General features: G+C 42.8%; 1 protein-coding gene across 1 annotated transcript in view; it reads right to left on the bottom strand.

Moving 5' to 3' along the window:
- Positions 1–2862: 2862 nt before the first annotated feature.
- Sema6a (semaphorin 6A) overlaps positions 2863–12701 on the bottom strand; it is a 123664-nt gene continuing 113825 nt past the window's right edge. Inside the window, 2 exon segments of the mRNA XM_047556270.1 lie at positions 2863–4708; positions 4711–5124. Coding sequence (XP_047412226.1) covers positions 3927–4708; positions 4711–5124 — 1196 coding nt within the window. The 3' untranslated portion in view covers positions 2863–3926.

Here is a 12701-nt window from a genome sequence, read left to right as displayed (position 1 = left end):
GGTCATTGCAGGGCACATTGGTCCATCTTCGTAAATGAGAAGGCAGGAACTATACCTAGTCAACTTGGTGTTTACCAGTGCCTGGCACTATGGATATACTTCACAAAATACAATTGAAAATGACTTGGGAGAAGATGACTGGGCTAGACCAAGAGACCACTTTAGGGCTCCAACTTGCAGCTTCCCACACTCAAACTGATCTAAAGCATTAAAACAAAATTACTCCAGAAGGTCAACAGTAAAATACCTTAGCCAAGGACTTATTTAAATAACTTTTTAAAAATACCCCAGAGGGGACACCTGATCCAGGCATTTCATAATGCTATTCTGCAAAATAAAAATCAAGTACTGCACCCCAATAGACTTGCAGCCGTGGCTTCTGAGTTATAAGAATCCTAACGAGAAGTAAAATCTAGCACCCTTCACCTTATTAATATGTAAAAAGGCTGAAGTCACATCTGTGCAAGGATCTATTTTAGTGGACCCTACATACTAAAATCCTAGCCTTGATCTCTTAAACTATCAAGCCTACCATAAATGTTTGATGATGAACAAGCCCATAAAAAGAAAACGCATAAAATGAATAGAGGGAGTCAATGTGTGCGCTGCCTTTTAATTACTGGTGGCTTCTGCTAAAATTCTGCTCCAGGCTGGGAGCAGTCATAGGAAACATCGATAATTTGGGTGGGAGGAGCAGGGTGTGGATATTGCAAACAGATACGTCTAACTGCATAGTTATTGTGCTGGGGAAACTTAAATAGAGATAGAGGAAGAGGAGAATCATGCCTAAATGGAGAAGAGGTTGGGGAAAGTGGCTAGAAAAAAGAAAAAAAATATATTTTTAAGCAGTCTAAAAAAGAGCATCCAGGACACAAAAATAATGTAGAACAGTCTGGTTTTATTACTTTGCAGTAATAAAGAGCCTTTTTCTTGCTTTTTTTTTTCTTTTCCCCTTTTTTTCTTTCTTTTTTTTTTCTTTTTACAACATACATTAAGTCGTGAATCAAATGTTAGGGGATGTGGAGATGGAAGGAAATTGGTGACATCACAATATTTTTACAACTTTACAACAAATATAAATCTGAGTTTGTTGCATCTACCGTGTCTAGCAAGGGTGGAAAGCAAAGGCACACTCGGGTTTATGGACCCTCCCCCCACACGCAATGGGAAAAGAAAGGGGGAACACTTAAATGCAGAAGACCAGCTCAATACATGTAGGGTTAACACCGCAAGTGACAGGGGTATGGGACGTGTATGTTTGACACGGGTCTCCTTAGTACAGCTGAGACAATGATGCCCGCAGACACTGGCATCTCGTGGTGCTCAAGTCGACAAGGGATGGGCAGGACACTGTCAATACTCTTGGGAGTCAAGCACGGGGACGAAGGTGGCAGAGTGACAGGAACCCATCACCTCCCTAACTTCTGCATTTTTGAAGAAAAGAGAGAAAACAGTATCTCGATTTCCAGGTAAGTCTTCTAGAAACCATGGGTTCAGGGTACAGAGTTCACAGAATGTGAACAGGGACTCCACTAAAAAACAAAACAAAACAATAGCTATGATCCACCCCAAACAACAGCCAAACCTGGAGGAACTCTCTCAGAGCAAAGGGCTGTGCTCACACCAGTGGTGACGCTCAGGGCTGCAGTGACGCTGACTGAGCAGGCACTGCTTCCCCCTAACCAACTGTCTTTCTCTGAAAGCTTTTAAAAAGTTTCAAAGACAAAACTAAATCCAGAAGATCCAACTAGAAATTAAGAGACAAGGAGACCACCAATGTACTGTTCAAATGTTTAAAAAAAAAAAAAAAAACAATACTAATTGACAACAATGCTTGTGGTTCACAGTATGTTGACAATTCTTTTGTTGGTGACAGAGTAACAGAAGTCTCTTCCGTGGGCTTGAATGAAATGAAAACCAAGGGGAGAGAAGCACAGGCCATCCCCTCCCAACCAACTAGAAACAATAACAAAAGATAAAGAAATTTAAAAATAAATGAAAATACTTTGCCCCAGTCAAGGTTTTTGCAGCATCCATCGTGGTTGGCCTCATACTTGGAGTTACTCTTTAATCATAGCAGGGGACCGGCCTGCCTGCATCTATTCCATGTCGTTGCTTTGTGTGCTGTGTACGTGCAGCACAGCTTGGAGACTCCTCCCAGGTGCCTGCCCGATGGTGCACAGCATGTTCTCCAGCCAGTGGACACAGCAGAATGAGGACTGGGACGTTAGTCCCTTTCTGCTGGAATGAGGATGTCACTGTATTGAAATGATCTGAGAATATAAGGGAAGCAGGGGCTCTGGAGGAAGGGGATTTGCCACCCATAACACTGGGGTCCATGCTTGGCAGCACAGCCAAAGGGTGGTTCGAGTTGGCACGACTAGAAGGCAGTGTGAATTGGAGGGTATGTGCCACCCAGCGCTCCCAGGCTGCAGCATTACGACCATCACCGCTGTGTTCTTCTTCCATCTGCTTGACTCCAATCCTCCAGAGGGCTGGAGTTGGGGTTGTGAGGAGGGAGGGTTAAATAAATATTTGCATTTATTTCAAAAGGAAGGAAAAGTTGATCATAACGACAGTTTACAGGTGTACACAACTCAGGGTGTAAGGCACAAATTTACATGTGGAAAACAGGCTATTCACAGATGTAACCCCACGAAAAACCCGTGTGATCAAACCAGTAATTTATGCAAGGTAGCAGCCAGCATATTAATTAGTTCACACTGATTGTGATTTCGCTTGCTGTCTCACATGCAAGGTGAAATGAGATGGTGGATCTCAAGCTGGTGCCTTCACAGAAAGTAGGGACAACTGACAGAGCCATGTTGGCAGCAATGGGGACACGATGTGCCATTCTAGAAGTTTCTCTCCTGGTTGCTTCAGAAGTTAGGATCTGGAAGGACTATGAAACTAATGGATTTTTTTTTTCTTTTTTTTTTTTTTGCATGTTACAGGCCAGAGACCTGACCAGCAAATTAACTGGTAGACTTAAATAAATATTCCCCTCTTAATGCTTTCCTTTAGCTACAGACCAGACAGTCCAAACACAAAGCTCAGAATTCCAGCTCCAACTTATTTACTCAGTGAATTTATTGTAAAAATAACTCAATTATTCCAGTTAATGGATTTCACGTTAAATAGTTTTAACTTTCAATGGCTTCAGAAGAGCTGTCATAGGATGATATATGGAAGAGTCCTTTCCTTAAGGAAAAAAAAAAAAAAAAGAGTGAACAATAAATAAAGAGTTACTTGCGTTAACGGTCACGTTATTTCATTAAAAGAGAGGAGCAGAAATCTATGACATAGTTGCCCAACATGGCATTTATCTGCTTATAACAGAAAGCTGTAACACTGGTGGGCATTTCACAGTATCTGCGCATAGTAAACTTCTGCCATTGTTAAAGTCTGAGTTAGAATTATCAATGAATTCTTTATATATATATTTTAAAATTTTCATGATTTTTTAGAAATGTATTTGTGTTTTGCAGTTTGGAACGCTAGCCTGATTTGGCAACGCCCCGTGCAGTCATGGACACAATGTTGCGGCTGCTGTTCACCTGTGTGTGTGTGTCTGTGTGTGTGTTGTGAGTGCATGTGCATGTGTGCATGGGGGGGTGAGTGGATATGTGCTTTTGGCTCATGTTTGTGATGATAACTGAAGTCTTTTGTGGGTCCAACCTGCTGTAGGGTGTGCAGGAGGGTGAAGGAAGAGAATGGAGGTGAGTCCCACTGTTGTGAACCTTCACCAAACCACGTGGCCCGATTGAGAGTACCCCTACGCCCCAGAGAGGAGGACCCAGCGAGCGTCCTCAGTTCTGCCGTGGGCCATCTTGGTCTGGTGGATACTCCAGGCAGTTGAGAACCTTGCTGAGCTGAGCGGGCACTCGCCTTGCCTGCTGGTTGACTCCTGACCCCCTCCCCCTGGATTATGTACACGCATCATTGGGCTTCATGGATGTGGAAAGGGGAGCAAAGGAGGGTTTGGGAGGTACGTCTGGCTTTAGCGAGGGTGTACGCTTCAGTCCCGACCTCGTCAGTGAGTTGTAGGTGTTGAGGCTGGGCTGCCTCGAGACAGTCACGGCCTGGCCCGATGGCTGGGAGCTGTGCACCTGGATAGAGTCCACCCTCTGCGGGGCGGGTGGCGGGTTGTCTCCCCTGCCAAAGCTCTGATTTCTGGAGAGGTGAGAGGAATTGGAGGAGTTAGTATTGTTTCTTTTGAGAGTGGTGGCCTGGTGGCTTCTCGTGAGCGAGTTCGTGGGGTAGCTCCTCTTATAGTCAACCCCATACGAAGAAGAGTGGTGCATTTCCAGCCGCTTGCCCAGGCCGTTCTGGGACAGGGAGGCTCCCGGAGGGCCCAGGGAGGCCTCGCGCTGTGGGACCTTGGGGGGCAGGCTGTCCGGGTCCTCTACGAGGCTCATCCCGTGGTTGGGACTCTTGCTGCTGAGATGATCTTTGATGGTCTTGTACTCCAGGGTGGCGGCCTGGTCCTCCAGTGCCATGTGGGCCACCTCGCTCAATTTGGGCTGGTCCACGTACTCATGCTGGTAGCCCTGCTGTGTGATGGGTAGGACCACCACACTGGGGATGTGGCTAGGGGAGGCCCGGAGGGGCAGGTCCGTGGGAATCACAGGGGAGCCCATGGGGGGCATGTCCTTTGTGCAGGCATTGATGAGGTTCTGGTTCCTCTCCCACTCCCGGCTGCCACGGCGGGCTTCCGCTTCTGCTGCAGTGTTGGGGTGGACTCCGGGGTGGGCAAGGCGGTAAGGTCCAAGTGGTGCTGGTCAGCCTTAATGAGCATCTTGGCTGTGTTGCTGGGAGTGGCAAGCTTGCCGTTGTGCATGAGCGGTGTGAGGATGGCCTCTGGTTTGGGGTCTTTGGATTGGGTGTCTCCAAAGAGGCCACTGAGCTTGGTGACACTGCTCATGGATCCCCTGCGAGAGTGGGCAAGCTCCTTCTCCTTGCGCTGCACCACGGCCACATCTTTGCGCGGTGATCACAGACACAGTACCACGATGATGCCGGAGAAGACGGCCCCCATGACAAAAGCCAGAATGACTGCAATGGCCAAGAGGGTGACAGGAACGAGCTGATCATGGCCTTTGAGGTAACTTTCCCGAATCACTCCTGCAATAGACATCACACATGGTGTTAAGAAATGAGAACACATGTGAGGCTTACCGTTGCTTGGCACTCAGCCTGTTAATTAATAACTGTAATAAGTGACAGTGGCACCTCTGCGTAACTTGTCTTCGGGGTGCAGCTTGCCAAACATTCATCAATTAACCCCCCTTACATTGTGGAGTATGCAAATCGACAATTTGTTGCCTTCTTTGTGTTTTTTATTCTCTCCAGTATATGCTTCTAGTTAGCTTCATTTCATAGAACGTGGCAAGTTTTGGCTTTCAGAATTTACTTGTGTCTTTCCCTTTTCATCTCTGTTCAGTCTTCCCCTATAGAATTAGGATAACTGAGATATTTTAAGTCTGGAGAAAGAGGGGACAGCTCTATGCATGCTAAATGGACAAGTCACAGAGCAATGCCAATGTCCAGTAGGGGTGTTTTCTCGTGACTGCCTCGCGGCACCAAGGCCTCTATCTGGAGTAAAGTATATTTGCTTTTCAAGCAGCTAGAGGATAGAGGGGTGTGTGTGTGTCATTTACAGTGAAAGAAAAGACCTAAAGCTCACCGATTACAATGTTTATGCTTATTTTTCACTAAAAAAAACTATTCTCATTTTCAGATAAATATGCTGAATATTTGAATGAAACTCTCTCCTTATTGGAAATGAAAGTATATTTAGAAAAAAGATCTGTTGGGGCCCTGTAGTGGGTTTCAGAAGTGTCAGTTCCCATTATTATGCTTAGAGTTTGCTGTCACCATGAGATTCTTCGGAAGAGTTAATCTCTTCAATTTAATAAAAATTATGTGACTACACCCGTCTATATTCTTACACTACATTAACCAAAATGCTGTGTTTCTGAAGAAAGTTGCTTTCCCTGTTCCTGCTTAATCAGCCACCAAGCTGAGCGACTCTATCAAATGCAAACACCCGAAGCTTTTATTTTTTAATACCAAGTGAGAATACACATCACAATTGTCAGATCTCAAGTGCTTGATGCAGTAGCTAAAAAAATAAAATCTCAAATACCTCAATTCCTGCCTCTGGAGAGTGAAAGAACATGAATACATTACAGGCACTGCATGGGCTAAGGAAATGTAAACATTGTTCCTATTATGGAAACGAGAGCAAGACAGAAATGTACCTTCTCTGGTCTCTGGAGACACATTTTTCATCTACTAAATCAAGTCTTTCTGGATATGTTTAATGTATTTTACTGGCAGGTATCAATGGCACAGAATTAGAATGAAATGAAATAAAAATTTCTACCCCGTTCCAAACCACAACATGCAACCCTTAAACTTCAGCTGAAATGTCTTTTTTCTTTATGTCACAGTTGAGACCTTGAAAAAAATGCAGCTTTGTCATATGGTGGGGGTGGATGGATGGGAGTGGCGTAGGGTGTTGGGGGGGATGGGGGATGATTTCTTGCTAAAGTATTTCATTACTATAGTGATGGTTTCAAAACCCTGAAGCCTCCTGCCTGAGGATGACACTCTTTTCTTTCTAGAGGATCTTCCTCCCCTCCCCCTTACTTGTGACATCACATTTGGTTGCTGTGGATATGACTGTTGTGTGACAAAGGATTGTGACCTCAGGTGGGAATCAATAGAAGCAGCATATCTCTCTTAAGAAAAAAGATTCTGTGATTAAACAAATACCCTTAGAGATGAGGGAGATGAAGAGCAGTTGCCCTAAGGAAAGAGTGTTTAAGATGGGAAGATATTGAAAAATTTCTAAGTGTGACACTTGTCAAATCTTTCCATATTTATCTTCATGTGCTTTTAAAGGGTAGAATCAGAGAATCAAAAAATAGTTGGCTATAACTTATACCTTTTATGTGTGGAGCTCCCCAAAGAGTGGAGCTTCTTGTATTCAAGTATGTTTTAATATCTAGTCAAGCAAGAGAATGTGCTAATAAAAATTTCTTCTAAAATTTGCATTTCCTTGTTGTTATGCTAAAATAGCAACAGATTCTCCTTCCATTTTGACTGTGTAGACTTCCATTGAACATTCTTCTTAAACACCTACACATAATTGCACAAAAATGTACACCTGTGAACAAAATGGGTTTAATTTTCCTCATTGACTTGGTGATTTCAGTGGGGTCTAACATAGGCTAGCTAAGTACCCACACTGGTAGTGCATAGTAAGTAAAATTTTCTATGGTAATGGATAATTCATGGAGTCCACCCCTTTAGGCAATCATATTTAGGGGGCAGAGGGCTATGTAGTTTAATAGGAAGCTATTTACAATTGACTCTGACAATGTACAATTTGAATTGACCTCTTAGTTTAAGAGGAACATGGAAAGAACATTAAAGTTGATCATTGAGACTAGATCTCCTGCCTGACTCCTATTTAACCTTACTGATCCTTGTTTTCCTCAATCATCAGGTGAAATGTGTTTTTCTTTCATTACCATGAGTTCAATGATCAGCAAGAGGACCTTGTGGCAGGAACTCACTCTAGCTGATCCATGGTGTAATATGTTAGGAACTGCATGTGGGTTTCTAATACAATTGGAGTAAGAATAGCCTGCGGAAATAATGATCTTTATTCTTGAGATCTGCAGAACAAAATGTATCTCCTGACTAGGTGATTAGGATCAGATGTGCTTAATTTGGTCACAAACCTCCACCTGTGTTAAGGTGTCCACCAATCTATGATTACCCATCTCGAGCTAAACTCCTGGAAAGATGACCTTTTAGCATGAGAAGGTTGTACATCTTCCAATGGTTAGCTTATTATAATAAAGTTCTGGCGTCTACCACAGCCTTGCTGATCGATTGTCTTCTGGTGTGGGAGTGAGCAGTGCAAGCCATTTGCACAGTAATAAAGCTAGAACTATTCATTTATTTCATTGGGAAAACTTCACAATTTTCAAATTTATACACTGCTTCTTAACCTTACTTTTAACACTTTTTTTGTGTGTGTCTGAAGGTCCTTAGTTCAGAATTATGGAAACCACTTGCTCATTCACTGGGAAAGACTTTTTTTTTTTTAAAGAATGACATTTGAGTTCAGGATTTTGTTGTTGTTGTTGTTGTTAACAAGTCAAGTAGAATCTGACCTTTGAGGAAACCGGAGTCTCAGGCAGGTCTTTTTTTTTTTTTTTTTCCCCCTATCTCATTTTGTTATGTAAATAGTGCCCTTAAAACCATTATGACTCATTTCATCTTTCAGACCTAAGAAAGCAGGCATCCCTCATCTGCCTGGGCAAATTTCAGAAACCCCGCCCCAATTAGAAACAGATCAGAGATTAAATTGAAAGTGCAACTAAAGATAAAGTTAAAGGTTATTTTTGGAAATGCCTTTCCAAAGAAAGCTTTCTGCTTATATCAAGAAAAGGGTTAGGAGCAATCATGCAAATGATCAAATCAACTTTGTGGTCTGGTATGTAGTTCAGTGGTAGAGTGCTTGCCTAGTGTGTACAAGGTCCTGGGTTTGATCCCTAGCACTGCAAACAAAATTTTGTGCCTGACCATCATGAAGGATGGAACACAACAAGCTCGACTGAGAGATCAGTCGGTGATACAAGCAACACTAGAGAATATCTCAAAGGGCCTGGAGTCTTGGGTTCCCATCTACAGGATGGGTGACCTTTTGGCGAGAGACTTAGTATCTCTGGACCTCAGTTTTCTTCATCTGTGATGTGGGGTTAACACAATCTTACTGACTTACTGAGTGTTAGAAGAATCAAATAAAGAATAGGAAAAAGTTTAAATGCTGTAGTTTGCTGGACAAATCTAAAGGTCAAAAAAAGTCACAAGATAAGTGGTGGGTGAGCGGCTCAGAGAGGGCTTCGGGAGGATCGTTACAGCTGCTCCAGTTGATTCCATTAGCCATTGATCTCCCAGGGGAGAGGAGCAGATGTGTTCTTCTCTGCTTCAAACCTGGTGCTTTTCAAATGTGGCCAAGGAGATGAGAGGAAATATTTAGAAAATGACACAAAAGAACACCTCTCTTTCTGACTGTCTGTAGGCCCTGAATTTGGAAATAACTGAAAACAAAACAGGAAAATGTTGAGCAAAACAAAGCAACTGTATATTCCTAGTGGAGTAATAATCCTACAGTCAGCTCCTCAAGGATGAGAACGATGCATTATTTGCATTTATAACCCTAACCACCCTCAGGGCTCAGAGCAGTATAGCTAAATCTATGACTGCTGAACACATATGCATCATAGAGACATTTTTAAGTGTATCTCTAAACTTGTAGGTCATCTGTGGAGTGACTATAACCTTGCTTTTGAAGTCACAGAAAAGAATTATATCCCTAATCATAACAATTTTGATAGTAGCATCTATCAGACAAATCAAATGAAATCTATAAAGGTGCTCAGTATTTGTTCAAAATAAGAAGAGAAACAATTTTGAAAATAAAAAGAAATTGGCTCTGGGATAATCCAAAAGAGCCAATAAGGGTAAATGGGTTATTTGTGACAACTGAGTGCTCCAGTGGAATTGAATAATTCAGAACAAATGCATCTCTGCAAAGGGCGACAGGATGGAACTGGGGTGAGTATCCGTCCCTTCAGATGCTGAATGGAAGCCCTGTGAAAATGGAAGGTCTTTGTAGGGTGGTGTGCTCCCCTGCCCAGGGGTCCCCACAATGCAGAGGGAACCATCTGGGTAGGCTTCTTCACCCTGGGAATTGAAATGCCTTCCTCTACCAACCCCAGGCCTTCTGCTCTCACCAGTTTAAAATGGGACATTAGTAATGAAAACAGTATCTGAAACATCCTTTGCATTGATTCATTAACCACCAGCTATTTCTCACCACTCATGGGGTGCTAAATGGTTATTCTTTCCACCTTCCTATTGCAGGAAGCAAGGCACACAATGGCTTAGAGATTTCTCTGAAATCATGCCTTAAACTGGCAGAACGAGAAAGAATAGAATTTCCACTTTTTTTTTCCCCCTGAGGTGAAAGTTTTCAGAAACTGCAGGGAGGGCTCAGTGAGACAGACTGAAGCTCTTTAGAGGCCAATGCTTATGAAAGACCCTGCCTCACAGGCCAAAAACATGTAATTATAAATAAGAACAATTATAAACTGCAAAGAGAAAGCCTGATGCATTTCAGCATTTTCCTGTGATGACCTTGTTAATGAATTCTGAAATAATCAAACACCACATTCTCTTTTTAAAAAAGGCTTCTGATAGCCCTGCTCGCAATTCTCCATGACTGCTTAGTCTGTGCACCGGGTGGGGGTGGGCACAGCACAAGGCTCAGGGACAGCTTGCTTTAGGAAGGATGCTGTATCCTAACTCAGGGTTGGATTGTGATTTTCTTGGTGTCTTTATTATTGTGTCAATGTAACAAGGTTTCAGCTTCCAGCATCTTTGTGGCTGCCTTCAGCAAATGTTTCTTGAGCTCACTAAAGCACTGTGCTACATGTTGGGACAAAGGTGAATGAAGCATAAACCAGTAAGGAGAAGGCAATACTTGCACATAACTCCATTCAAAAAGTGATGAGATACATCCTTCCTATGCCAATAATGGGCAGCAGCTTTACCTGGGAGATGGTATTTGTGTAATGCCTTAAAGATACGTAGGATTTCGGCGAGAGTGAAGAATGTACAAAAACCAAGGGATGGAGGGAAAGAAAGGGAAAACTGTATTCAGCAATAGTAAATGGTCTGACTTCCTTCTGGTTCCTTATACTCTAGGCATGAACCACCCTACCCTGCTGGACTGTCCTTGCTTCAGTGCTTCCACACAGGCTGTCCCCTCTGCTTGAAATATCCCACCCCCACCTTCCTACACATGCAACCTTATCCTTACATCTCTACTTCAATGTAGCAGCCTTCTTCCACTCCTCAGACCAGGTGAGCTCTTTGTTCTACAAGTGTCCCCAGAGCTCTGTTCTTCCTCTATCCTAAATCATCACTTCTAAGATATGCTTTTATGTTTGTTTTTTCTCACCTAGTCTGATCTAAAGGGAGTTATTCACTACTGAATTCCTATATCTAAAGGTGCTCAGTAAGTAACTGTTAAACCAAATAATAAATGCATGAATGAATAACTATAGAGAAAAGGTAAGAAAAATAAGAGCTAGAAACAATATTTGGAAAAAGGCCAAGAGCAGCCTCAAATGACCAAAAAGTTTGGAAGACCTGTCAGTTTGGGAAGGAAAGTTATTAGCTAATTAATCTGCAATTTCAAGGATCTTCTTGCCCAAGGAGCTGAGTTCCAGCTTGCTCTGCTCTACCACTAACCCACTACTGGTTTCAGAGTCAATATCTTTGCATCAAAAACACATTTTATTTTTCTAAGTGTTTTTAAAATTAAAACTCATTCTTAAGTATACTTATTCCTTGCACCTTACCCAGATAGCTGAGTGGTATCTGTCTTATCAAATATGAAGCAAAACAAACATGTAAAATCAATGGCACCTACTAAGCTAAAAAACAAAGAATAGCCCTCTCTGCCCCACCCCAATTACCTCTCTAAATGGGTAAAACCCAGGCAGCCAGTAACTCGAAACGGTTAAGTGTACACTTTCCCCTCTCACCCTTGCTCACTGGGCTGCTGTTTCTGAGCTGCTGTGATATGATGGATGTGTCTGTCTCCATAGTGAAGTGATTAATAGGCATCTGTGTAAAGCGGACCCGGTGACCACAAAGACAACAAAGCCTCTCTGTGTCCTTTAGAGAAATATGCAAAGGCAAAAAGGAGGATGGACGTTTCCTCCATCACTGAGCCAGAGAGGGTTTGTGTTGGGTCTGAGAGCTAAGAAAGATGGCAAATCACCAAGAAAAGTCCCCGGAGTAGGATCCCCTAAAATAGACTCTTGATTCTGCTTTATAGTAAGACAAGCCTGCAATTTCCTTGAAATCCTCATAACAACTTGGGTGAATGGAATCTAACAACCCAATTTTTCTTGTTTGAAAATCTTATTGCAATGAAATGCCAGGCTCACAATCCTGCAAGGCAATCTGAATGAATGAACTAATCACGAGCCAGATATCACCAGGCTAACCACACAGGGCCCGCTTTGAGCCCTATTAAGGAGAGAAGAAAACAAATAGGGAAAATCCCCAACTGGAGACAATTTACCCTCCACACCACACCCTAGCCAATCGAGATGACCACACGGAAAGCGAAATGGGAGCACTCTGTGGTTATCTCGGCAGGAAGCAGCCTTCAAGGGAGCCTTCTTGTCTTACGGCATAATGGGAACCAGATGGCTTAGGAATAAACTGAACTGCCAGCGGCCATGGAAATGGGTTCAGCGTTTATAACTCAAACTTTCCTTTTCCTCTTATTTTTTATTTCTTTTTGGTTTTCCTGGCAGGCTGAAGATTAGGTACTGGGAGTGGCATGGTATAAGGCTAGTGTCCATGCCAGAGTAGAGGCAGCTTCCTGGCCATTTAAAGCCTCAGTAAAGAAGCAATGTAAAGCTCACATATTGAAATCATGCTTACTGTGGTTGACTGTGGATGAGCCCACTTCCACTTTTATCACCTCTGAAATTCATGCATTTTTGGTTGGGATGACATCCCAGGGAGAGAAGGGAAAATGAACATGAAATTCATTGAACTTCACTTTTTTTTTTTTTTTTTTTTTTTTAAAGGGA

The sequence above is a fragment of the Sciurus carolinensis genome, chromosome 6 (genome assembly GCF_902686445.1).
Source record: "Sciurus carolinensis chromosome 6, mSciCar1.2, whole genome shotgun sequence".
NCBI classification, from domain to species: Eukaryota; Metazoa; Chordata; class Mammalia; order Rodentia; family Sciuridae; genus Sciurus; species Sciurus carolinensis.
The sequence above is the reverse complement of the archived record's forward strand: the minus strand, read 5'-3'. Positions and strand labels throughout refer to the sequence as shown.